The 25,154-nt window shown below is 53.2% G+C and overlaps 2 protein-coding genes across 8 annotated transcripts in view; one reads left to right on the forward strand and one right to left on the reverse strand.

The window, feature by feature from the left end:
- Nucleotides 1-3,597, reverse strand: part of Mark4 (microtubule affinity regulating kinase 4) — a 33,484-nt gene extending 29,887 nt beyond the window's left edge. For 3 of the 6 annotated variants that reach the window (XR_015639559.1, XR_015639565.1, XM_087589096.1), the window contains exon 1: nucleotides 3,199-3,597. Coding sequence is in view for 2 of the 6 variants with exons in the window: in XM_087589096.1 (XP_087445222.1) it covers nucleotides 3,199-3,249 (51 nt within the window). In the remaining 4 variants the exon portion in view is untranslated. 6 annotated transcript variants of the gene reach the window in all.
- Nucleotides 3,598-8,572: 4,975 nt separating this feature from the next.
- Nucleotides 8,573-25,154, forward strand: part of Exoc3l2 (exocyst complex component 3-like 2) — a 31,521-nt gene continuing 14,939 nt past the window's right edge. The window contains 6 exon segments of one of the 2 annotated variants that reach the window (NM_001432576.1): nucleotides 8,573-8,638; nucleotides 14,090-14,626; nucleotides 18,515-19,106; nucleotides 23,188-23,299; nucleotides 24,580-24,681; nucleotides 24,772-24,872. In NM_001432576.1, coding sequence (NP_001419505.1) covers nucleotides 14,107-14,626; nucleotides 18,515-19,106; nucleotides 23,188-23,299; nucleotides 24,580-24,681; nucleotides 24,772-24,872 — 1,427 coding nt within the window. In that variant the 5' untranslated portion in view covers nucleotides 8,573-8,638; nucleotides 14,090-14,106. 2 annotated transcript variants of the gene reach the window in all.

The raw sequence follows: 25,154 nt of genomic DNA on the forward strand, positions 1-25,154 counted from the left end.
CTTTCACTGGGAGGATGATACCATTGCCAGGTCATGTACAAACAGGTCTCTCACCTACACTCTGTTCCCAGCCGAGGCCAGGGAGGGAGGCCCTGAACACACACAGGCTAGGGAAAAACAAAGGCTAGGATAGACAGGTGCCAGCTTCCTCACAAGGATGAAGCCCAACAGGCATGTCATCCCAGCTACTTGGGAATCAGAGGCAATCTTTTAAACTCAAGGTCCATCAGAACAATGTAGTGAGTTCAAGGTCAGCCTAAGCAACTCAGTGAGATACTGCCTGAGACAAAAAAAAAAAAGAACTGAGGAGATAGTTCAGCAGTAGAGAACTTGTTAATTAGGGGCTGGGGGCGTGGCTCAGTGGTAGAGCCCTGCCCAGAATCCCCCAGTGAGGGGCTGGGGGCGTGGCTCGGTGGTAGAACCCCCCCCCCCCTGCCTAACTCTCAGTACTGTGCTGTGGATATGGTGGGCAGAGCCCTAGCCCATGGTACATCCCTAGCACAGCCAATAAAAATAGGATTACCCCGGGCTGGTACCTCACCCTCACCTGTCCCCGGCACATGCCACTCGTACCCCAACTCCTGTGGGTCCAGCTAATGTAATCATTCTCAACCCCAGACTTGGAAGGATTCCCCAAGGCTCAAGCAGGGAAAGTGCTCCAGGCTCCTGAGCGTTGATCCCCCCAGATGCCACCACTTCAGCTCATGGCTCAGGGCCCCAGGAGCAGCAGGCTGGTGGTAGAGATGGAAGATAAGGTCTCTGATCCCTGCGGAGTTAGGAGCCTGGAGAAGAACCCCTGTTGGGTGCTGACAGGGGGCTCCCTCAGAAGCAGGAAGGCACTGCACTGAAGGCTGCAGGGCTGAGGGACCCCTGCAAGGGGGTAGCTGGGGCAGGGGATGACGAAACCCCCTGGGGTCAGGGGCAGAAGCTAAAATTGGCCCGCACCACCAGCTGGCCCGGATCCCTCCTGACCGACAGACTGGTGCCGGAACACTGCGCCTGTTGCTAGGGAACATAGGGAAGCCGGCCCGGTCTCCACAGCTCTATTAGTTGGTGTAGAAGAATGTGACCTTTTGTGGGTATCACAACGGTCAGCAGGTAGCAGGGGAGGGGTCTATAACCTCAGACTGCAGAAAGAGACCGATGTCACTCCAGACGAGACAAAGTTATCTTCATAGACTGGAGTCAAAAGACACAACGAATCACCTCAGTACCCTCACTACACCCCAACAATCTCAGGAACGCAGGGGAGAGGCTCAGAGAGGTGAGGTCACTGGCCTGAGGTCACACAGCAGTGCGATGTGAATCTGAGTTTATTTGAATAATTAAGGTAGCGATAATCACAACATGTGACCTGAAGAAGTCCCTGTCAGGGAGGTGCCCCCATCAACCCACTGACAAGGAAACTGAGGCTGGAGCAGACTCTGGGAGCTTGTCTGACGACTAAAGACAGCTGTAGTTGAGAACACACCGCCTTCTGACTCAGATCCCCAGTCATGCCAGCAGCCAACAGCCATGAGCGCCGCCTATGTACCAGCCTTCACCCACATGTCTCCGGTAATTCTTTGGGGGACTCAAGTCGTTACCCCCCAACCCCTCCAACACACACACACACATACTTTCCAAGGCCGGAATCAGGCTCAGAGAAGGAAGCCTCTTCAGGCTTTACAATGTAATCTGGCCCATGGAGGCAGCATTCGAATCCAAGACTCAGAAACCGGGTTCCTCTCTGGAATGACTGGGGAAACCATAGTGGGTGGGCCTGAGTGAAACCTCCAACTTGAAACCTAGGCCAACAGGGTACAGGGGCAGAGGGGCAGAGAGGCATTATCTAATAGCTACCATGTGCATTAGAAACAGGAAAAGCTTCAGGGTGTACTCAGGAGGCAGAGGCAAGTGGATCTTTTTGAGTTCAAGGCCAACCTGGTCTACATAGAGGAACTCTGTCCAAAAACAAAAGTGTGTGGCTGGGCTGTGTTGAAGGTTGGTGAGAGGGTGGCCGGTAGAGGAACCAGCATAAGCGAGAATGGATCGGTGGGCTGACTTAGACACCTGGAAAACTGTCAGAATTGTGGGAAATGCAGGATGGGGAGCGGGGTCCTGCCTTGCCTCCATGAAGGAAGACCCTGGCATGGGAAACGGTGCAGCCAGGAGTCCCCAAACCAGAGGATCTGGGCTCAGTAAACTCCCAGATGTCAGGGCTAAAGACCCAGGCAGGAGGAGGTCAAAGGCATGGGCAGAATGAAGGGAGAAGGGAAGGCCTAGGGTCTGGTGGTGGTGGTGGTGGTGGTGGTGGTGGTGGTGGTGGTGGTGGTGGTGGTGGTGTTTCCTCCAGAAAGCCCAACATCCAGGAAGGAAAGGGGCTCTAGTTAGAAGGGAGTTGTGGGGAGGGGATGAGGAGGTGAAATTGGGGAGAGTCTCAGGAGGAGCCAGAGTCAGTCTGGCCTGGGGCCTGGAACCCTAGCACAGGATTGGAGCCTGCAGGTTAGAAACCAAGGTTTTCCTTAGGAAGACTGGACGCGCCTGGGTCGCATCTAGGGGACCCCAGAGGCGACAAGGATCCAAGGACAGAGTAGCCTGGCACAGCAGGGTCAGGCTAGGGAGTAGAGACACCTTGAAGGAAGCGGGCAGGGCCCTGGGCCCAGGTGCCATTTGGCTTCCTGGGGAGGCAGCTCTCAGGAGCCCAAACAGATCTGGGGACTGGCCAGGGGTAGCAGGGAGAGCCAGCACCCCGACTCGACAAGAGGCAGGGAGGACAGCAGGGCCAGGCCGGGTCGGGCCTTGCGAGGGGGATGGGGTAGGGGGGAGACAGGGCTGCGCCTCGGGGAACAGGGGCCCATGCCATCCGGGAAGAGTCGAGGCCAGACTGCGGGCGAGCGAGCGAGCCGGGGACTACGGGGCAGCTGAGGAAGGGAGGGGCTGCCGGTGGGCAGGGGAGGGGGCTTCCTGGAGGGAAGAGACCAGGCGGAAGCGCTCTGCAGAGGGACCGGAGAAGGGTCCAAAGACAGGGGCGCCCCTAGGGGTCGGGCTGGGCTGGGGCTGTCGGGAGGAGGGAGCGGAGAGGCCTCAAAGTCATGGGAAGCGTCGGTCTGGGATGTGGAGCCGGGAAAGGAGTCAAGACTGGCGGGGTCAGTGGTCCGGGAGGGGTTCTATGGCTGGACTCAGCCAGGGTTCCCCAAGGGGCTGGGCCCCACTCACCGTGTCCGAGTTCCGATCGTTGCCCGGGGCCAGCGCCGTCCTCGAAGACATCTTCTTTGGGGTCCCAGGAGGGAAAGGGACAGGGGCGGCCGGGTGGGGGGGGGTGGGGATCTCGGGGTCCCCTCTCTTCCCCTCCCCCCCCAGCCGACCTGGGGACGCGAGCTCAAAAGCTGGGCGCCTTGGACGCCCGAGTCCTCGCTGAGCGAGAGCGAGAGAGGGCAGGACGGGGGAGGGGAGAAGACACAGAGGGTCCTAGTGGCCCCGTGCAAGGGGAACCCGGGGCGCCATCTGGGCAGCGGGCAGACAGGAGGGTGCACGGGCGGGGGCCGGGGAGGGGGCGCGGAGCCGGCCCGGGGCGGCGGCGGAGGGAGGCGACCGAGGGGCTGGGGAGGAAGGGACGTCAGGGGGAGGGGCGCGGTGGGCGGGGTCAGTTGAGACTCCGCCCCTGCCGCCGGCTCTTAAAGGCACAGGCCTGGGCTGGCTCCCCGGTTCTGGGGGCGGAGGCAGGTCTGGGCGTGCCGGTCTCCAGCAAGTTCTCACAAGAGAATCAGAGTCAGCGGCAGAGAGTTGCTGAGGAGAGAGTAGAGGGAGATGTTGAGAGATGGGAGAGGGGACACACAGACGCGAGATGGGAAGAAGCAAAGTCACAAAGAGGGACAGAGAAGCCAAGGGCAGAGACAAAAGGATCAGGACAGAAAGGGGACAGAGACAGGGACCGGGGAGACACACACACACACACACACACACACACACACCCCAGAGAGAGAGAGAGAGAGAGAGAGAGAGAGACAGAGACAGAGACAGAGACAGAGACAGAGACAGAGACACAGAGACACAGAGACAAAGACAGAACGGAGATAATCAGGCGCCAAGGCAGAGGGAACTAAAGAGACAAAGAGAAACTCCAGGACTGGAAGTCTGCCGAGGAAAGGAATAAAGGAGTGGCAGCAAGAAAGGAGAGAGAGAGAGAGAGAGAGAGAGAGAGAGAGAGAGAGAGAGAGAGAGAGAGAGAGAGAGAGGCAGGCCTGTGTGCCTGTCATCCCGCTTGAGAGAATGGGTTGCAGTGAGTTCTAGACCATACACAGCAAGACCCTATCTCAGAAAAGAAAAACCAAAATTGGAGGCAGTCCCTGGGGTGAAGAAGATCAGGGGTTCAAGGACATCCTGAGCTTCAGCCCTGGGTGCAGCAAGGGTAGATAACTGGCCAGCAGCCCCGGCTGTCTCACTTTCCCAGTCTGTACAATGAAGGAGAGAGAGCCTCACTTGCCTGCCAAGATAGCTGGAAGCCCAAACAGGTGTTGACTTGCAGGGGCATACAGACCCGGGTGTGGGGGGTGGGGGTGGGGTGAGACTGTGCTGAGAACACACAGTGCCTTGTGGGAGGAAAGGGGGGGGATGCATCACCCTGGCCCAGAGCCCATTGTCTCGCTGTCTTAGAAAGTCTTCCTGAGCCTCAGTTTCCCTTTGTGAAAATTAGATGTTACAAGCATGGTGGTATCCTGGAAGGTTTGAAGTTCCAGATCATCCTCAACTCCATAGTGAGTTCAAGACTAGCCTGGTCTATATGAGACCCTATCAGACAGAATAAAAGCCACAAGAGACAAAGGATAGCAGCCATGTGCTGGAGCTAGCTCGAGCAAGCTGGTTATAGGACTGGCTACTAAGCATAAACACTTTTAAAAGTTAAAAATGGGGGCTGGGGATTTAGCTCAGTGGTAGAGCGCTTGCCTAGCAAGCACAAGGCCCTGGGTTCGGTCCCCAGCTCCGAAAAAAAGAAAAAAAAAAGTTAAAAATGAGGTGACACAGTGGTTAAGAACACTGACTGCTCTTCCAGAGGTCCTCAGTTCAAATCCCAGCAACCACATGGTGACTCACAACCATCTGTAATAGGGATCTAATGCCCTCTTCTGGTGTGTCTGAAGATAGCAACAGTGTACTCAGAATAAATAAATGAATCTTTTGTAAAAAGTTAAATCATGCAAACATGCAAGGAAGCGAATTGTATTGAACTGGGGCAGGGTGCACTAAAGATGTGGCTCAGCAGTTAGGAGCACTGGCTGCTCTTCCAGAGGACCTGGGCCCAGTTCCCAGCGCCCCCATGGTGGCTCATGACCATCTGTAACTCCAGGTCTAGGGGACCTGACACCTTCTCTGGCTTCTCCAATAACTACAGATGCGTGCACATGCTTGTGTGTGTGTGAGTGTGTGGTGTGTGTGTGTGTGTGTGTGTGTGTGTGTGTGTGTACAAATTTGGAAGTCAGTTGTCTCCTCTCTCTGTGAGTCCCCAGGATCAAACTCCGGTCACCCACCTTAAAGGCAAGCACCTTCACCGCACCCCGTCACACAGCTAACCCTACTCATTTATTGATTTTGAGACCAGTTATCATATAACCCAGGTTCTCCTCCGTTGAGGTTGGCCTTGATCCTCCTACCTCCACCCCGGAGGCCTGAGACTGCAGGCGCGAGCACCACACCCAGTTATAACTCTGGGAGTTGTTTGTTTTTCTTTTGTTTTAACTGAGGAGTTTGAGATCACAAGTCTCCGCTACCACAAATTATGCGGTCAATTTCACATTGGGGAAATCGAGGGGTCAGCAATCCGAAGAAGCCTCGCCCACAGAAATCCACCTTTCAGTCACAGTAACTCCCCTGCCAGTTAAGTGTTTTTTGAGACAGGGTCTCCTTCTGTAGCCCAGACTGACCTTGAACTTCAGGCCAACCTCTTGTCTCCACTTGCCAAATCCCCACAGGCATGAGACAAACATGATCTCAATATATAGCACAGGCTCACCTCTAGCTTTCAATCCTCCTGCTTCAGACTCACAAGTGCTAGGAATTTGAACCCTCATCTCTCTCTCTTTTAAATATTTATTTATGTATTTATTTTATGTACATGTGTACACCGTATCTATCTTCAAACACACCAGAAGAGGGCATCGGATCCCATTACAGATGGTTGTGAGCCACCATGTGGTTGCTGGGAATTGAACTCAGGACCTCTGGAAGAGCAGTCAGTGCTATTAACCGCTGAGCCATTTCTCCAGCCCAGAACCCTCATCTCTAAACTGCAGTGATCTCTTTTTTCTCGGTGATAGTGCAGCCAAGGTGTAACCATAAACCAAAGCGCATATACAGATGTCTTAGCGATGTACTTACTACTGTGGACACTGTGACCAAGGCAACTCTTATAAAGGACAACATTTAATTGGGGCTGGCTTACAGGTTCAGAGGTTCAGTCCATCATCATCAAGGCAGGAGCAGGGCAGCATCCAGGCAGGCATGGTGCAGGAGGAGCTGAGAGTTCTACATCTTCATCTGAAGGCTGCTAGCAGAAGACTGGTTTCCAGGCAGCTAGGGTGAGGATCTTAAGTCCACACCCATAGTGACACACCTACTCCAACAAGGCCACACCTCCTAATAGTGCCACTCTCTGGGTCAAGCACATACAAACCATCACAATAGATAAAATACTTCAAGCCACCAGGCTGGTGACACATGCCCCGCATCCCAGCACTTGGGAAGCAGCGGCAGGCTGATCTCTAAATTTGAGGTCAGCCTGGTCTACAGAGTGAGTTCTAGGGTAGCCTGGGCTGTATAGTGAGACCCTGTTTTCAAATAAACGAAAGTGGGAACTAGAAAGTATTAAGGAAAGAGCTCTGGGTGTGTTTCTAGGAGCTTTGTAGGAATAAGATGGGGTCCCTGAGGTGGAATGGTCCAACTCTGACAGCTGCAGTACTCACAATTACCACCAGGGGGCAGATGGTAGCCTTTCTACTCACTCGGGGTCCTTCTGTTCTCCAAAGATTCCTAAACTCCATTTCCAAGGGGTGGAGACTGAGGCTCACAAAGTGGATGGAGCTTGAAAACGTTACATTTAGTAAAAGGAGCCGGACACAAAAGGTCACACCATACAATATGGTTCCTACGAAATGTTCAAAAGCGGGGAACTTGGCTGAGAAACAGGAGTCCTGGATTCCTGGTTTCCCGGGACTTTGGGAAGGGGGAGGGGGGCTACGGGAGTCCATGGATTCTCTTCAAGGAGACGGAGATGTTCTGGAATCGGATGCTAGCCCTTTCTGCTGCAACCCTGTAAGTGCACAAAATCCATTAAACTGCAAGGCATAACCGTATGCATTTGGGGCTGGGGGATGGATGGGTCAGCAGTTAGAAGCACTGCCTGCTCTTACAAAGGACCAGGGTTCAATTCTCAGCAACCACAGGGCAGTGGGCCAGCATCTGTAACTCCAGGTCCAGGGGAACTCTCTCCTTCTAGTCAGTGTGGCCCTGCATGTATGTGATATTTGCAGTCACAAATAAATAAAGATTACACTTTTAAAAAAGTCAGATTTACGGCACCCGCATTGGAGTGGGCAGGTTGGGGAGTCTGTAAAGAATACAAATATGGGGGGTTGGGGATTTAGCTCAGTGGTACAGCGCTTGCCTAGCAAGCACAAGGCCCTGGGTTCGGTCCCCAGCCCCGAAAAAAAAAAAGAAAAAAAAAAGAATACAAATATGGACAGGGGAACATGGCCATCGTGCACAGGGCCCTGAGTTCAATTCCCCAGCACCCCACAACACACACATACAAAAGAGAGTCAGGCATGGTGACCCGTGCCTTCAATCCCAGAATTTGGGAGGCAGGATCTTTGTGAGTTCCAGGCCAGCCTAGGCTACATAGTAAGACCCTGGTCTCAAAGGGAGGAAAAAAAAAAAAAAAAGACAAACGCAGTTGAGTATATCATCTGATCATAAGCCCACAGAAGAGGCAGAAGAATGACAGAATCCTGCTACAGAGGCTCTAGCTGTACTGGAATTCGCTCTGTAGACCATGTTGTCCTCGAACTCAGAGATCCTACCTAACTCTGCCTCCCCAGTGCTGGGATTAAATGGGTGAGCCACCACCGCTGGCTAAGAGTTACATTTTAAAAGCCATGCCAGGGCTGTCCCACTGGGTCCCCAGCTCTAGCCTCTGGGATCAGTGGAGTTTCCCTTGAGTCCTGTCCCACAGCAGAGGACACAAGAGGAACACACGCTCCCTTGAGACACCAGCTACACCTCCATTACTCTAGCGCACAGTTGTGGGCCCATGTCCAGCTCAGGGTGTCTCCCCTGGGTACACAGGATGATGTTGTTACCTTGGGAGGCGTGAAAAGCAGGCAGGAGGGCGGCGGGCGGATTCCGGCAAAGCTGGGAGGGGGGGTGAGGGCGGGGACAGGGGTCTGTGGCCCTTGTCACAGCAGGGCCCAACCACAGCCTGACCTAGAAGGGCAGACAGATAATGGGGCCTTCCAGCCCCTGGCCCCAGAGAGGGAGGGGCTTCCTGACAGGAAATTGTCCTCCTCCAACCCCCCCCCCTCAGATCCAAGCTCTCAGCATTCCTAGCCCAAGTAGCCTGGGGACTGGACAGCAAGAAGGACAGAAGGACAGGCACAGACGGAAGGTGAGTGTCGGGTTGAAGAATGCATGGCCCCAACTTCTTCCAAAGATGGGGTGCCCAGAACCCAGAACCCAGCAAGAGAGCTGGGTAAGCAGAGGCGAGCGGGAGGCTGGGTTTGGTGAGTGCTGTGCAGAAGGCAGAGGACCGGTGAGGCCTGGAGGTGTCTGGGGTTTCAGAGAGGTAGGAAGACCTTGTAGAGATCTGGGGACCACTCATGGCTGAGGAGATAGGGGATGTTAGGTCTAATGCACGCTGACACTCTGATGCTGGATAGGGGACATCCCCCTCGAGTAGGCTGCCTCCAGTGAGGACGGTTGCACCAACCAGAAAGCCTGGCTACAGGCTCACACCTGCAGGGCCAGTGAGGGCTCGGAGCCGAGGCTGAGGCAGGAGGCTGGCCAGTTTTAACAAGCTTGGATTATAGATTGAGACTCTAAATAAACAAATAAATAGAAAGAAAGAAAGGAAGGAAGAAAGAAAAGAAGGAAGGACTGTCAAAATGGCTCAGCAGATAAAGACGCCTGCTGCCCTGAGGAGCTGGGTTCCATCCCTGAGACCCACAAGTCAGAGAGAACTGACTACTGCAAGTTCACAACTGACCTCCACATATGGACCACGGTACCTGTGTCCACACATAAAACTGATTAATTAATCAATTAGATTAAAATGAAGGGAGAGAGTGAGCTACCGAGGGTAGGATTAGATATAGAGGCTGCTTGCCCCAACTGGCGATGCTGCTGTTGGAGACAGGCTTAAGGATGCTTAGCCTAAAAGGGTCAGTTTCCCAACACAGACCTTGGGACTTTTAAAATAATTTTTTCAGCTGGGCAGTGGTGGCGCACACCTTTGATCCCAGCGCTCAAGATGCATAGGCGGGTGGATATGTGAATTAGGGCTGGCCTGGTCTGCAGAGTGAGTTCCAGAACATCGGAGACTACAAGAGAAATCCTGTCTAGGGAGGGGAACATTCCCACAGTCTCATGTTGCTCAGGCTGCCCTCAAATTTCTATATGTCCGAGGATGATCCTGATGCTCTGGTCTTGCCCTCCTCTCCACAGTGTGTGGATTATAGGCCTGCATGGCTGCTGGGGTGGGAATCCAGGGTCTCTTGCAAGCCAGACAAGCACTCTACCAACTGAACCACATCCCCTGCCTTGGCTTTTGATGTTTTGATCACACGTGACTCAGGTTGACCTCCAGAGTTGCCAGGATTAAAGGCATAGTCTTCCCATTCGGGGTTTGTCTGTACACAGGGTCTCACTATGGAACCCAGTCCTCAAAAATCTCAAAAGCATGTGGTCTCCGGCTCCAGCTTCCCGGGCACTGGGGTTACAGGAGGCTTCGCCACCACACCCGGCTCCATGCTGGGGCTTGAGGGGTGTCAGGAATTCTGAGGAGGAGGGTTTGGGGAAAGGCTGGCAGCGAGGAAGAGGAGGAGGGGCCGGGAGAGGGAAACGCTGGTGGCCTAGACATCCTGCAGAAGCGGGAGGCTGGGGGCTTGAGCGAGGCTCGGAAGTGAGTCAGGGGCCTGGGCACCGGGAGGCAGTGGAGGGTGTTGGAGAGGGCAGGATGTCGGAGCCAGGTTGCAGAGGGAGGTGTCGGAGCCAGGAAGGGGAAGGAGAGGGGGGAGGTTTGGGGAAAATGCTGCCAGTTCAGGAGTGTGCTGGGAATGTGCTGGGAACAGTTGGATGGGTACCACAGCCAGCTTTGGAGGTGGGGGTTAGACTGAGTGAGTGGCAGAGAAAGTCTGGGCAGGAGTAGATCCGGTTGGATCCAGCAGTTTAGGAGGTAGTTTGTGAGACTATGATAGCCATTAGTGGGGGAGAGGGAGGGGGGGAGGGAAGGGGGAGGGGGGAGGGAGGGGAGGGAGGGGGAGGGGGGAGGGAGGGAGGGAACCAGGTTCATTACAGTTTGTGTGCGGTGTGGCCTCACGTGCCACAGCTTCTGTAGTTCATTCAGACCTTCTACCTTATGGGTTCTAGTGACGAAACGCAGGCTGTCAGGCTTGAGGGCAAGCGCTTCTACCCACTGAGCCACCCCGCCGTTCTCTCTCCTTCAACTCCCCTTCCCTCCCCAGCCATTTTTGACTGAGAAGCATACGAAGCCTTCCAGAAAAGGGACGACTAATAAATCGGTGTGTGTGCGTAGTGTGTGCGCACGGGAGGGGGGGTGTGCACGTGGATTTTACACCCCCATAGGGGCTCCAAGCAAAGCGTCGCTATGGTGACTGCCTCACTGGGGCTAGGGGACCGAGGAGACTGGAGGTTGACAACAGTATGTCTTAGAAACAGAAGGAGGTTTAGAGTCTGGAAGCTGGAAGATTCCCCCTCCCCCAGCCAGCCTCTCTTCCTCCAAGGCATCCCATCCACAGGTTCAGACCACTCCAGTCTCCCCTTCACTTGCTAATCTCAAAACCACCCACGGGTCTGTCCCATGGGGCAGAAAAAGTGCACATTTGGGTTGGGGATTTAGCTCAGTGGTAGAGCACTTGCCTAGCAAGCACAAGGCCCTGGGTTCGGTCCCCAGCTCCGGAAAAAAAAAAAAAAAAAAGAAAAGAAAAGAAAAAAAAAAGAAAAAGTGCACATTTAGTGGTTTGTTTACCCAATTAGGTCTGGAATACTACGCAGCCCTTAAACCAAGTGAACCAGAGCGGGTGCGGCTACGCATACACATCCGTAAGGATCATGAGTCGCGACCTAAGCGAAGGGAAAGGGAAGTGCCAAATGGCAAAATACAGCCGCTGAAGGCCACGCCCTCTTTTTCATTTTAATTTTCTTATGTGTGCTCATGTCCTGCCTGCATGTATGTCTGTACACCACTTGCATGCCTGGGGCCCAAAGAGTCCAGATTAGGGCTGTTGAATCCCCTACGGCTGCAGTGAGCTGCCATGGGGGTGGTGGGAATCGAACCCAGGTCCTTAGCTAGTCCTCTTGACCACTTAGCTGCCTCTGCAGCCTCCAGCTTTGTTGTTTTGTGAGACAAGATCTCACTCTGAGTCTCACATTATCCTAGACATCACAGCATCTTTGGCTTTCACCTCAGGGTGACGCTCTCTCCTCGGCTTCCTAATCTCTGAGAGCTCCTATGTGAGCTAGTGCACCGGGACATTAACTTTGTTTTTAATACTTTTCTAAACATTTGATTAAGATAGGTACTTACTTACCACTAAGCTCAACCACCTGAGTTAGACCCACGTTAGAAGGTGAGAACTGACGACCATAGTTGTCCTTTGACCTCTACATGAGTGCTGTGGCACTCCAGTGGCTATGTTCACACACACACACACACACACACACACACACACAGACACAGACACACTCACACAGACACACACACATAGACACACACTCACACACACAGATACACAGACACACTCACACACACAGATACACAGACACACACACATAGACACACACACACAGATACACAGACACACACAGACACACACACATAGACACACACTCACACACACAGATACACAGATACACTCACACAGACACACACTCACACACACACTCACACATACACTCACACACACACACACTACTGATAAAATGGTGACACAAGGCTGAGCTATACCTCAGTGCTCACACGGGCCCAGCATTCGCTAGGCCCCTGAGTCCTATACACAATACTGAAAATCAGTCAACATGAAGGGTCTCTGTGGCTCACCAATGCCCTTGGGAAACAATCCAAGTCCCTTGTCACAGAGTTCAGGTCCTGTGCGACCTGCTCCTCATGACCTCCTCCCCCCCAAGGAATGAACTGTCTGCCTCCTTCCTTCCTTTGTTTCCTGTCAGCACCCATTCCACAGTGCCTGAGCCATGCTCCTCCAAGCCAGGGAAGCAGGCATGAATGACACAGGCCAGTCCTGCCCTCACTAGACTCTCAGGCCGGATCAGACCTGTCCCTAGGCAGGGACAGAAACAGAGAACTCAGGGAGCCCAAGGGATATAAGAGACCCAGCAGTCAGGGGGACTTCCTGGAGGAGGCAGCCTTGGGACTGAGATCCGAATCGTGGAGAACTGGGTCCGTGTGGGGGGATAGGCAGACGTGAGACCCAGAGAAAAGGAACCAAAGGATTTATTAGTTCCAGTGAGGTGTACAGCTGGCCAACCCCTGGGCTATGATCGGGGAGCAGCCTGAACAATGCACCAGGTGCTGTGGGGAGCTATAGAAAGTTTGGGAGAGGGAGTTCAGGTTGATGCTGTGTGAAGTCTTCAAAGCTGAGCTGCAAGAGCCAAGAAGCTGAAAGGGCACAGTGATGCACTGCCGTGATCCAGGAAGCAGAGGCAGGAGGATCAGGAGTGCGAGGCTAGCCTCAGGTAAATGAATTCTGCCTCAAAAATTAAAAGACCCTTACAGCTGTAGTCACACGAGGAGAGTGAGGCAGGAGGATCACCTCATAGGCTACATAACAAGTTTCAGGCCAGCCTGTACTACAGTCTGAAAAAAACCTGAGTGTGGGGCAGAGAAGTGGTCACAGGCTCCAACTGTGAGGTGGACATAGGGATGGATAAAGGACCAGAGAGGGAGCTTAGAGGACAGGACTTGGGATGGTGTGAACCCTGTGAGGGCGGAGTCTGGTATAATAGTCGCAGCTGTGTTCCCAATGCCTGCACAGAGTAGATCTTGAGACCTAGGAAGATTTTTTGTTTTTGTTTTTGTTTTTTTTGACAGTGTCTAATATCACATTCAGAGTCTTGTTCATGCTGGGCAGGGGCTCTACCACTGAGCCACGCCCCCAGCCCCTCACTGGGGGATTCTAGGCAGGGGCTCTACCGCTGAGACACGCCCCCAACCCTTCACTGGAGGATCCTAGGTAGAGGCTCTACCACTGAGCCACGCCCCCAGCCTCCATTATATATTTTTTTGTTTCTCTCATAATTGTTTGTTTGTCAGTCCTCCTGTTCTGTCTCCTGAGTGCCGGGATTATAGGGATATATAACTACACACTTCCCTTTTGTCTTAATAGCATCAGCGCTCTCTCTCTCTCCCCCCTCCCTCTGTGTGTGTGTGTGTGTGGTGTGTTTGTGTGTGTGTGTGTGTGTGTGTGTGTGTGTGTGTGTGTGTAAGAGAGAGAGAGAGAGAGAGAGAGAGAGAGAGAGAGAGTGTTTAGTTCAATCTGGCTTTAAAAAATCTTAACAGTGTAGCCAAGTCTGGCTGGTCCTCCTGCCTCCCCCTCCCCAGTGCTGGGATTGCAGAGGGCTACCGCCACAACCAGCTTTGTCTTCCTAATTTTGAGACTCAATACCATCCCTGGTTTACCCGGAGCGAGCTCTCAATTCCCCTGCCTCAGCTCCATACGCTGGAATTTAGGGTGTGCCAGGATGCCTGGCTTGAAGCCCCTAATGTTTCTAAGTGTGAAGACCTGTGCCTGGCACCGTCTATTTGGAGTCCTCCGCACACAGGGAAAATGTCACTAACATCACCTCGGTCATTCTTTTTCTGCAGGTGCCAGTCTGTCAAAAATGCCAATCCTGAAGAGCCTGGGGGTGGGCGACCCTAAGGTGCCGAGAGCAGGGACTCTGCCCCTGCGGTCCTCTCGCAACCCCTTTGAAGAGACTCCAACGCTGGAAGAAGAGGATGGGGAACTGGGGACACTCCCCAATGGGACATCGTGCCGCCGCCGGGCCACACTGGAGAAGCTGGCTGGTCTGGCCCCCTTCCGGCTGGGCTGGACTTCAGGCCGGCGGGCAGGCAGCCCCGGGGACCGGCAAGTCCGCTCTTTCTTGGGCCGCGTGCTGGCACCGGGCATACGGAGGAGCTCAGCAGATTTCGGCCTCTTAAACCGGCTTCAGGGGTTCCGAACCCATGGCGACGAGGAGCCAGCTGGGGAAGCCGCTCGAAGACTGGCTTTCCTGAGACTCGGACGTGGGCCCAAGCCCAGGCGGGCATCCCTGGCAGAAAGACTGGTGCCTGCAGGCGAGGCAGCCCCTGAGCCCCCACCCAAAGTCCCGGAGCCGCCCAAAATAAAAGAACCACTGTCAGGTGAGTGGGGACTCCTGATGCAGACCCGGGGTGGGGGCGCATCGCCTCACCGTTGTATCTATCAACTCTAGGGGTAGTGTCTCGATACGGCTCATGCACGCGCGCGTGCGCGCACACATCATACATACACACAGAGAAGAGCACACATTCCCCAATACACACATAATAGTAATAAGTAAGAAGTTTATTAATAAATCACATAAGCAAAGCAAGAAAGAGAGAGAAAGGAAAGGAAAGAAAGGAGGCCAGCGAGATGCCTCAGCTGATGAAAGTCCTTACCAGTGGAGCCTGATGACTTGGGTTTGATCTAGTGGTGGAAGGAGAGAACTGACTCTCCTGGGGTGACTTCTGACGCCCCTCCCCCCAGTGCATACCCACACACTAAATAAGTGTTAACAACAACTACAAAGGCCCTTGTCACCCTGTCATGTCTTACACCCATTTAAACCACAGCTAGCATGCACCCCATGTTCTGAAACTCAGTGAAGCTGGGTTTGCCCTCACCCCAGACTTAAACAGCCCGGCCCTGAGCTGAGTTCAGACCCCCACCCCCACCCCAGTCTAAGCTCAGGTCACACAGCCCCATCCCCGCCCCTTTTCTGAAGCTCACATCCGTCCTCCACCTTCAACCTCACTTCAATCTCATGTCCAGGCTTGCTTTTCAAAAACACGCACTCCCAGCCACTCAGGCAACCTGCAGGGGACCCTTCCATGTCCCTTCCCAGCTCTGGTTGGCAATTGGGCATCTGGGCACCTTGGAATTGTAGATTTATCCTTTGGATCTTCCATCGTTGTGTGGGATCGTCCCTGTGACTCCTCTCATTCCTCTGTCTGTCTCTGTCTGTCTGTCTCTGGAGGGGGGTAGACAGAGAACTTGTCAGAGTCAATTCTCTATTTCCAGGTGTAAATTCAGGGAGATTGGTGGCAAGTGCCTTTACCTGTGGAGCTGACTCCCTGACCCTCAATTTTCTGTTCTCAGAGGACACGAGTCTTTGGGTTAGGACCAATTCCCTTGACTCCTAAAAAGAGTTTATTTCCAACTGAGGTCACACTTGGAATACTGGAACATTGGAAGCCACATGTTTGCTCAGGGAGACACAGCCAACCTATTACCCTACCCTCTCTCCATCCTCAACCGCACTCCCATGTCATACCCCAATGCTTCTTCAGCATCTCTCTCTTCCTGACGTCATCATCACGTTGTTCTTAGTTCCTGGGGCCTGTGAGACAGCCTAGCTGTGAAATCCGGGAAATCAGATTTCCATCTCCAAAATCCAGAGGGAAACAAGGTTTGGAGAGATGGCTCCATCACTAAACCGTAGGCTTGCAGCCAAAAATGTAAAGCTATGAACTCAATTATCTTTCTTTTTTTTTTTTTCCTGTTTTTGTTTTGTTTTTCTAGACAGGGTTTTTCCTTATACCCCTGGCTGTCCTGGAACTCACTCTGTAGACCAGGCTGTCCTCAAACTCCGCCTACCTCTGTCTCTGCCCCCTCAGTGCTGTGACTAAAGGAGAGCGCCACCACTGCCCAGCCCTCCGTTCTGTCTGCAGTGCAGGAGGTGAATCTATGGCTCTCTATCTTTTTGTGATTAGAGATTTTATTATTATTGTTAATTATTAATTATATTGTTACTATTATATGAGCTTGCCTACATGGATGTCTGTGCACCCCGTGTATACAGCGCCCCCAGAGGCCAAAGAGGGCATTGGCTCCCCTGGAGCTGAAGTTTCAGACAGTTGTGAGGCACCATGCCGGTGCTGGGAACTGATCCTGAGTCTTCCCCAAGAGCAGCCAGTGCTTTTAACCCCAATGGTCTCTCTGGCCCCTGTTTAGCTCTGGCTGGCCTGGAGCTCACACTGTGAATGAGGATAGCCTTCAGCTCAGGGGTGATCCTCCTGCCTCTGCCTCCCGAGTCCTGGGTCCTGGGATTATAGGTGTGGACCACCACACTTGGATCTTTTTTTTTCCCCACATTTTGAGATAGGGTCTCACAAAGTAGCTCAGGCTGGCCTTGAGTTTAGGTTTCCTCCTGCCTCAGCTTCCCCAGTAGACAGGATTATGTATCTGCTCCCATGGACTCTGGCTTTCTTGTTCAGTCTGCAAATCCCAAGAGCAAGTTCACTCCGTTGTTAAAACCCCATCACTCTGCCTTCTCCCCAAACTCCATCCTACTCCCCAGCCCTGTGCCAACACCCCCTTAGTTTCAGCCCCACCCCCACTTCATGCATCAGAGTTGGGGGAGGGGACCTTCCTGGAGCCTCTTCTGTCCTCTGATGCCCTCCACATCCTGGACAGAGGCTATTTCAGCTCTGTCTCCCTGGGGACTGGGAGGGCACTGCAGAGAGGTGAGGAGGGGGTGACTGGAGCCCCCGCCTTCTGGAAACGGATGGGCAGAAATAGCCCAGCTCAGGAAATAGCTTCTCTGCCAGGGAGGAAGCGGAGGGGGGGGGGAGGTGTTGAGGGTAACTCTTGGCCAACGGGACCCTCCTCCCCCTTGGCCTCTACCTAAGGCCTGTCAAACTTATGCCTTCCCTTTCTGCCGAGAGACCCATATTCCTAGAGCGTGTGTGACCTTGCGTTCACAGCCATCTCATTCCAAAGACCCCATTTCTGCTCAGTATAGATTGTTCCCTGACCAGCCTGTCCCTTGCCCCCTCTCCAGTGGCTCTCTCTATCCCTTTACTTTCTCTCACACCCCACCAAGCCACAGTGAAGACCCTTCTCTGTGTCCCAGCCACTTCCTCCACCCTAGTGTCTTTTCCCTTCTTGTGTTGGAACACTCCTACTCCTCCATCCCTGACCACTTCTATAACTGTTCCCTTCTTCCTCACCCCGTCCCCCTAGCTCCCTCACCTCCTGTTTCCTCCCTCCGTGGCTCAGCCTAGGCTGGCGATCAGAACATAGCCCAGGATAGCCTAGAATTCAAGACAAACCTCCTGCCTCAGCCTCCCAAATGCCAGCATGACAGATTCAAGACCACATCATCCAGCTTTGCCCGGCCTTCTTCTCGCTCCGTGTCGCTGCTGTTCTTGTAGTCTCTTTCCCCACCCTGCACCGGCAGTTCATCTCCAAAGCCTCTGGCCTCGATCCTCCATCTTCTCCCTTCCAACTTCGACTTCTTTCATTTTATTCTCTTCTGGGGATGCTCGCTCTTCGTTGCTGTTTGTTTGTTTGTTTGTTTGTTTGTTTATTTTTTGGTTCCTTTTTTCGGAGCTGGGGACCGAACCCAGGGCCTTGCGCTTCCTAGGCAAGTGCTCTACCACTGAGCTTAATCCCCAACCCCTAATTTATTTTTGAGACAGAGACTTGTATTTCCTAGAACGACCTCGAACTTGCTATGTAGCCAAGATAGACTACATTTTCCTGCATCCACCTCCCCAGAGCTGGGACTGTAAACAGACCCTTTCCTTTCTTTCTCCCTCCTTCTTCCCTCTGTGCACGTGTGCGTGTGCGTGTGCGTGAGTGCGTGTGTGTGTGTGTGTGCGCGCGCGCGCGCGGCACAGCGCACACATGTGTGGAGGTTAGAGGAACCCTTGCAGGAATCAGTTCTACCTGTCGGTCTTGGGAATGGGGATGGAACTCGGGCTGTTAAACTTGACAGCATGCACTTTTGTCCGCTGAACCATCTCACCTGTTTATTTGTTTGTATTTGGTGACATGTCCTCAACTTTGTAGCCCAGGCTGCTCTTTTGGGTGTAATTGCTGAGGTCAAAGGCAAGCATCGCCCTTACTCTCTCATGTTGGGGGGAACTAGTGGACCTGTCCCAAGCTCTGAAACCCTCTCATTTTGGATTTCCTGACTCTCCTCATCCTCTGTTTCTCATTTTGCGGGTACTGAGGCATGTGCCTCGCTTCCCGACATCCTTTCTCTTCCACCCCCTGCACAGTGCTGGAGATCCTGGGCCTGATCCAGAGGCGCGAGCTGGCGCGAGCGGACGAGCACATCCTGGAGCTGGAGGCGGAGGCGCCCGCGGAGGCTGAGGCGGGCGCGGGGCGGCGCGCGCGGGACGTGGCGCTGCTGTACGAGGCGCTGCAGCGCGAGCTCTGGGCGCTGGTGCGCGAGTCGCTGGCGGCCCCCGGACCCGGCACGGGCGCGGTGGCGCAGCTGGGCCTCGTGCTGCTGCAGGAGGAGGAGGCGGACGCGCGCCGCGGCCCCGGGGCGGCCCGCAAGCTACGCGCGCACTGGGCCGAGGCGGTGGCGCGCGCGGCGCGCGAACGGCTGGAGGAGGCGGCGGCCCCGGGCGCGCGCGGGACGCTGTCTGGGCAGCTGGAGGCGCTACGCGCGCGCCTGCTGGAAGACGTGGCCGCTGTGCGCGGACGCCTGGCGCCCGCCTACCCTGCGGGGCTGCGCGCCGGTGCTGTCTACCTGCGCGGCTACCACGAGGCGCTGGCCGAGTGGCTCGGCGCGGCCGCGCGCCGCAGGCTCCCTCTGGCCGATCGTTACGCATTGCTGCACTGGCACAATCAGGTGTACCCCAGGTGAGCCCGGGGCGTCTCGGGCCGCGCTCACCTTAACCCCAGGCACTTTGTTCAAGGCATTGGCTTTAGGGATAGGGTCTCATGTAGCCCAGGCTGGTTTGGTTTTCTGAGACAGGGTTCTTTCTGCTATGTAGACTAAACTGGCGCTGAACTCAGAGATTCGCTTGCTTTTGCCTTTTGAGGGCTCCTATAAAAGCGAACACTGCCGCACCCAGACTTTTTTCTTTTTTCTTTTTTCCCTTTCCTTTCTTTCTTTCTTCCTTCCTTCCTTTCTTCCTTCCTTCCTTTCTTTCTTTCTTCCTTTTCTTTTTCTTTTGTAAGTTTTGTTTATATGCATGTGTATCTGGGCATATGTATCTCCCCAGGCATGCGGTGCCTGAAGAGCCTAGAGCTGGAGTTACAGCCCGGTGTAAGGTTCTCAATGTGGGTGCTAGGAACCTCTGCAAAAACAAAACAAAAATTAAAAAAAAAAAAGCCCATAGCAAGTGCATTTAACCACTGAGCCATCGCCCCAGTTCACCCTCCTCTTCTCTGTCCCCCAATTAACAACTTGGCTGCAGTACTGACACCTCAGAGAGCTCACCTGGAAAAGATCCTCCTCTACTTCCCTTATTCCTTAATTCATTTTGTTGTGACCAAAAAACAAAAAAACAAAGACAAAAACAAAAACAAAACAAAACAAAACAAAGAAAATCCACACTGACCATAAACATAAAGGAGAAAAGGGTTTATTTATTTCAGCTCACAGATCCCACTGTCCCTCACTGAGGGAAACCAGGGCAGGAACTCAAGCAGGAACTTAAAGGCAGACTGGTGAACTGTTCCTCACATGCAGCCTGATCTCTGACCAAGGAACTCATACTCAAGGAAGTCGGGGAGACACTATGGAGAAATGCTGCTTTCAGCCTGGCAGGCTGTGTCTCCGCTAACTAATTATGTAACTCAGGACCAGCTGCCTAGGGTATGGGGCCACCCACCGTGGACTGGGCTCTCCTGTGTCAGTTAACAAGACAGTCCCTCAGAGACTGGTCTGACAAGTTCCTTAGCAGAGGAGTCTTCTCTCTGGTTCAAGTTTTGTTGATTGGTAGTTAAGGCTAACTAGGTCATGCCCAGTGCTGGGATTACAGGTGTGACACTGTAACGCTTGACTTATTAGACCCTAGCAAATATGGACCTTCTATATGACGTTGACCTTCATTGACCTTACCTGACTCACATCCACCCTTACACCAGCGTTGTTGGTTGTCCTAGTCTTGGAACCTTGATGGACTATGCTGATGGCCTTGGGGTCCCCTTCCTGGCTTTTCATTATTCCCTGCATCTGAGCCACATTTTCCCCCAGGCCCCGGGGTATTAGCACTTTCTGTACACTGTGACTCTCTGTGCCCCAGTGCTTTGCCTCTCGGGGACCTCAAATCTTAGCATTGTGGTCCTTGCAGACCTAGACCTAGACCACCATGGTTTGCTCTCATTCTGAGTTCTCAGCTCCATTGTGCACAGCACACCTAGTAGCTCAGTGCTGTGGACCCTTCTGGTCCCTGATGAACTAAATATTCATGACGTGAATGGGACTAGCTGTCCACCATACCAGTCCCAAGATTTTAGCATTGTAAATCTCTGTCCCATTAACTCTCAGATTCAGGACTACTGAGCCTTAGAATTCTAGAATGCAGCAGGCTGTGATGGCCCCCTGCCTGCATTCCAGGCACTGGGGAGGTAGAGGCAGATAGACTTCAGGACAGCCTGGTCAGTGTAGTGAGTCCTAGAACATCCAAGGCTATAAGAAAGATCCTGCCTCAAATAAAAATAAAACGGTAAGGATGAGCGAGATGTCACAGGGGTAAAGACGTTTGCCATGCAAGCCTGAGTTGGAACGCTAGGATGCTTGTAAGGGTGAAAGGAGAGAACAGACGTCACAGAGGTGGGTCGTGACTTCCACATGCACTTGGCATGCCTGTCCTTTTTGACCATGAGCACATGCAATGGTTTTTAAAATATATAAATCTCATGGAGCTACAAGGTGCCCAATGCCTTTAATGCCATCCCTCGGCAGGCAGAGGCAGGCAATCTCTGAGTTTGAGGCTAGCCAGGGCTACACAGAGGAACCTTGTCTCAAAAACAAAACAAGTCAAACAAAAATAGTATCTCTCTGTGTGTCTGTCTCTCTGTGTCTCTCTCTGTGTCTCTCCATGTCTGTGTTTCTCTCTGTCTCTCTGTGTCAATCTCTCTCTCTCTCTCTCTCTCTCTCTCTCTGTCTCTCTCTGTCTCTCTGTCTCTCTTTGTGCGTGTCTCTCTCTCTGTCTCTCTGTCTCTCTTTGTGCATGTCTCTCTCTGTCTCTGTGTCTCTCTCTGCTCTGAGAATTAGGTTAGAGCCTTTCATGCTCTCACAGACTAAACAAGCAATCTACACTGAGCTACAACCTCAGCTTTTGTATTTGTATTTTATTTTTATGTAAGGCAGGGCCTCAGTCTGTAGCCCAGGTTGGATTTGAACTCACTCTGTATGTCAGGCAAGTCTTGCACTTCCAGTTTTCTCTTTTCAGCCTTCCAAGTATCTAGAGAGACAAACCTGTTAGGTAGATTTTTGTTTTGTTCTGTTTTATTTTTCGAGACAGGGTTTCTTCGTGTAGCCCTGGCTGTCCTAGAACTCAGTCCGTGGACCAGACTGGCCTCCAATTCACAGAGATCCACCTGCCTCTGCCTCCCAAGTGCCAGGATCAAAGGTGTGTGCCACCATACCTGGCTAAGCAGACCTTTTTCTATAATTCTCTCTCTCTCTCTCTCTCTCTCTCTCTCTCTCTCTCTCTCTCTCTCTCTGTATGTGTGTGCATGCGTGTGCATGGGTGTGTATGTGCATGTGTACGCTAGTGGCAGTCAGAAGTGTGTGTCGGACCCTGTGAAACTGGCATGCAGTTGTGGTCTGCCCAGTGTGGGTGCTGGGAACTGGACAGAAGTCCTCTGCAGCAGACTTACAACCCTTTCAGCCACGCACGGTAGTGCTAAGGACCCCTGAGCTACTACACTCCCTTTGTACCCTTGGGCTTCATCCATATTGACTGCCCCACACTGTTGAGTTCTGTTCCTGCACTGTGGGTCCTTTCTCCCAGTTCTAGAGTCTGGTGTCCATTAAGCCTCTGAATCTCCACATGGACCACACTTGTGAGGGATTGGAGGGTATGATCCGGAGATAACCCCATGCACGAGGTTATGCTTTATACCTCCCCTGGGAAGAAAGAAGTTAGCCATGTCCAAATCAAACCTCAGAGGATGAAAGGCTGTGACAAAGGGAGGTCCCTGAAGCCCAGCATCATCCCACGCATTTACAATCTCGAAGAGGCAGGAGATTCAAGACTTCAAAGGGGGCCTGGGCTATGTAGTGAAATCCAGGGTAGCCTGGGCTACACGGGCCCTTTAAAAGAGTAAAAGATCAGAACACTGTCGTGAAAAGAATAGGAAGGAAAAGCTGGTAGCCTTTAGAATTCTCGGCAGTGAAGTCTCAGACCATCCAGGACAGGTAGAGACAGGATGTGGGTCCGGAAAGCTCCTGGAAGCGATAAGGAAGGCCTGGGCTAAGAATCAGAGGAAGATGGCAGTTCTGAGAAGGCATCCCACAAGGAAAAGCCCTCTGAGAGTGCGTGACAGGGAGGTGTGAAGCGGGTGAAGAGGATGCTCAGCTTGCCTGAAAGGGGCGAGTTTGGAGCTGGGTTGGCAAGCCCCGCCCCCGCCAGCCCCCACTCCCTAGCCCCACCCTCATCCCCAGTCAGGTGAGACAGTGGGGGAAGGGAGCCTCCTCCTGGCAAAGCTGGTCCTGGACAAGACTTCCCCGTCAGCTCGTCAGGCCCCAACTTGACAGCTGCGTCTTGCCCGGACGCCATCCATCAGAGGATCTGACTCAGAGTGCTGGAGCCAAGGGAAACATAATTCTAAACACTTCCTTTGAGAGATGAGGAAGGCTGGCCCGAGAGAGGAAGGGAGTGGCCCAGGGTCGCCAACACGGAGGCTGTGGGGCACGTGGAGGGGCCCAGGGCCCAGCCCCACCTCTCACAGACCTTTCTCTCTGTCTCTTACTTCCCCATCCCAGGGAGATCCTGGGCCTGGTAGACGTGGTTGCCTTGGAGAACGGGGAGCTGGGGCCCCTCCTGTCTGCTGGCACCCTTCGAGGTCTGGAAGATGAATGTGTCACAGATGTGAAGGTACCCTCCAAAGTGGCCACTAGGAATGGGGAGGGGCTCTGTAGAAAGAGGGAGGTCACAATGGGTTTGGAAGGCAGCCCCTTACCCACTGGCTATTTCCCTTTCCCTGTGGTGACCTGAGTTCTGCTAATGGCCATTAACACACAAATCCATAGCAGACTGACCTCCCTCCCTCCCTCCCTCCCTCCCTCCCTCCCTCCCTCCCTCCTTTCCTTCCTTCCTACCATCCATCTTCTCTCCCTCCCTCCCTTCATCTCTCATCTCTCTTTCTCCCTTCTCCCTTGTGTCCCTGTCTTTCTCTTTTGTTTTCTCTTGTCTCTTTATTCTTAACTTTTTTCTTTTGACACAGAGTCTCACTGTAGGACTCTGACTGGCCTTGAACTCATCAATCTCCTGTCTCAGCCTCTGAGATCACTGCCTGCACCACCATGCCTGCTGTTTCTACATTCTGTGTCACCTCTCCAGCATACCCCGCAACACAAAGAAATTTGATAAGTTCAGACATTTCAACCCTTGTAGCAAGAGAAAGCCAGGCCCAGCATCTCACTGCAAGGCCCGGATGCTCACAGAGCCCAGCATCTACATAAAATGATCACACACCTGAGCCAAGACTGCTGGCACACCTTTAATCCTAACCCCCAGGAAGCAGAGAGAGGCCAGCCTGATCCACTTAGGGAGATCCAGACCATCCAGGGCTACACAGTGGGATTCTATTTAAAAATAAATACAAAAACAAAAACAAAAACAAAAACAAAAACAAAAACAAAAAAAGCCAAGTAGTTAATAATGGGTCTGTTGGAATCATATGTCAAGGTACTCTCACTTGTTGAGTTAAAGACACTCTACCAGATCAGGGAATCAGATATACAAATCTCTGGAGCTCTTTTTGTGTCCCCCACATATTGCTGCAATGAAAAGGGCCTTCTGCAAGTGTTGTACCACAGAGCCACGCCCCCAGCCCCTCACTGGGGGATTCTAGGCAGGGGCTCTACCACTGAGCCATGCCCCCAGCCCCTTACTGGGGGATTCTAGGCAGGGGCTCTACCATTGAGCCATGCATGCCCCCAGCCTTTTAGTCTTTTAACCTTTGGCTTTTTTTGTTGTTGTTTTGAAACAGGGTTTCTCTGTGTAGCCCTGGCTGTCCTAGAACTCACTCTGTAGACCAGGCTGGCCTCAAACTCAGAAGTATGCCTGCCTCTGTGTCTCAAGTGCTGGGATTAAAAGCATATACTACTACCATGTCTGCGCCTGACTTGTGCTGGTCCATCCCCCTGTTGCAGGCTCAGACCCGAGCAGCCCTTCTTCGAGTGTTGCAGGAAGATGAGGAGCAGTGGGGCAGCATGGACTACCGACCCAGCAATCTAGCCCAGGATGTTTGTGAGGTGGGAGGAAGAAGGTAGGCTCGCCCAGGCCCTGAGAGGGGAGGAAGACAACCTACAACGTGTCTCCTTTCCTCCTCCTGGTCCACGCAGCTGCTAGAAGAGCACACAGAGCGAGCACCGCACATCAGTCAGGAGTTCGTGGAGAGGATGGCCTACTGCTGCCTGGGAGGGCTGGCGGAGTTCCTGCAGAGGTGAGGGGCAGCAGGGAGAGGACGGTCTGAGGGGGCTGACCATCGGGATCGGGTTCACACTGAGGCGGTCAGGATAAATGGCAGCAAGAGGGCTCAGTAAGCATGCGGTCCAGAGGCCTCCAGTCTAATCCCAGTACCCACCATTAGGTAGCTTGCAATGACCTGTGACTCCAGCTCCAGGGGTGTCTAACGTCCATTATGGTCTTCCTTGGGCACAGAGACACATTCATATGCATAACTAAAATGAAATGAATCTTTAAGAAGTAAAAGGAAGGGGTTGGG

Source organism: Rattus norvegicus, chromosome 1 (genome assembly GCF_021556685.1).
Source record: "Rattus norvegicus strain SHRSP/BbbUtx chromosome 1, alternate assembly SHRSP_T2T, whole genome shotgun sequence".
In the NCBI taxonomy this organism is placed as follows: domain Eukaryota; kingdom Metazoa; phylum Chordata; class Mammalia; order Rodentia; family Muridae; genus Rattus; species Rattus norvegicus.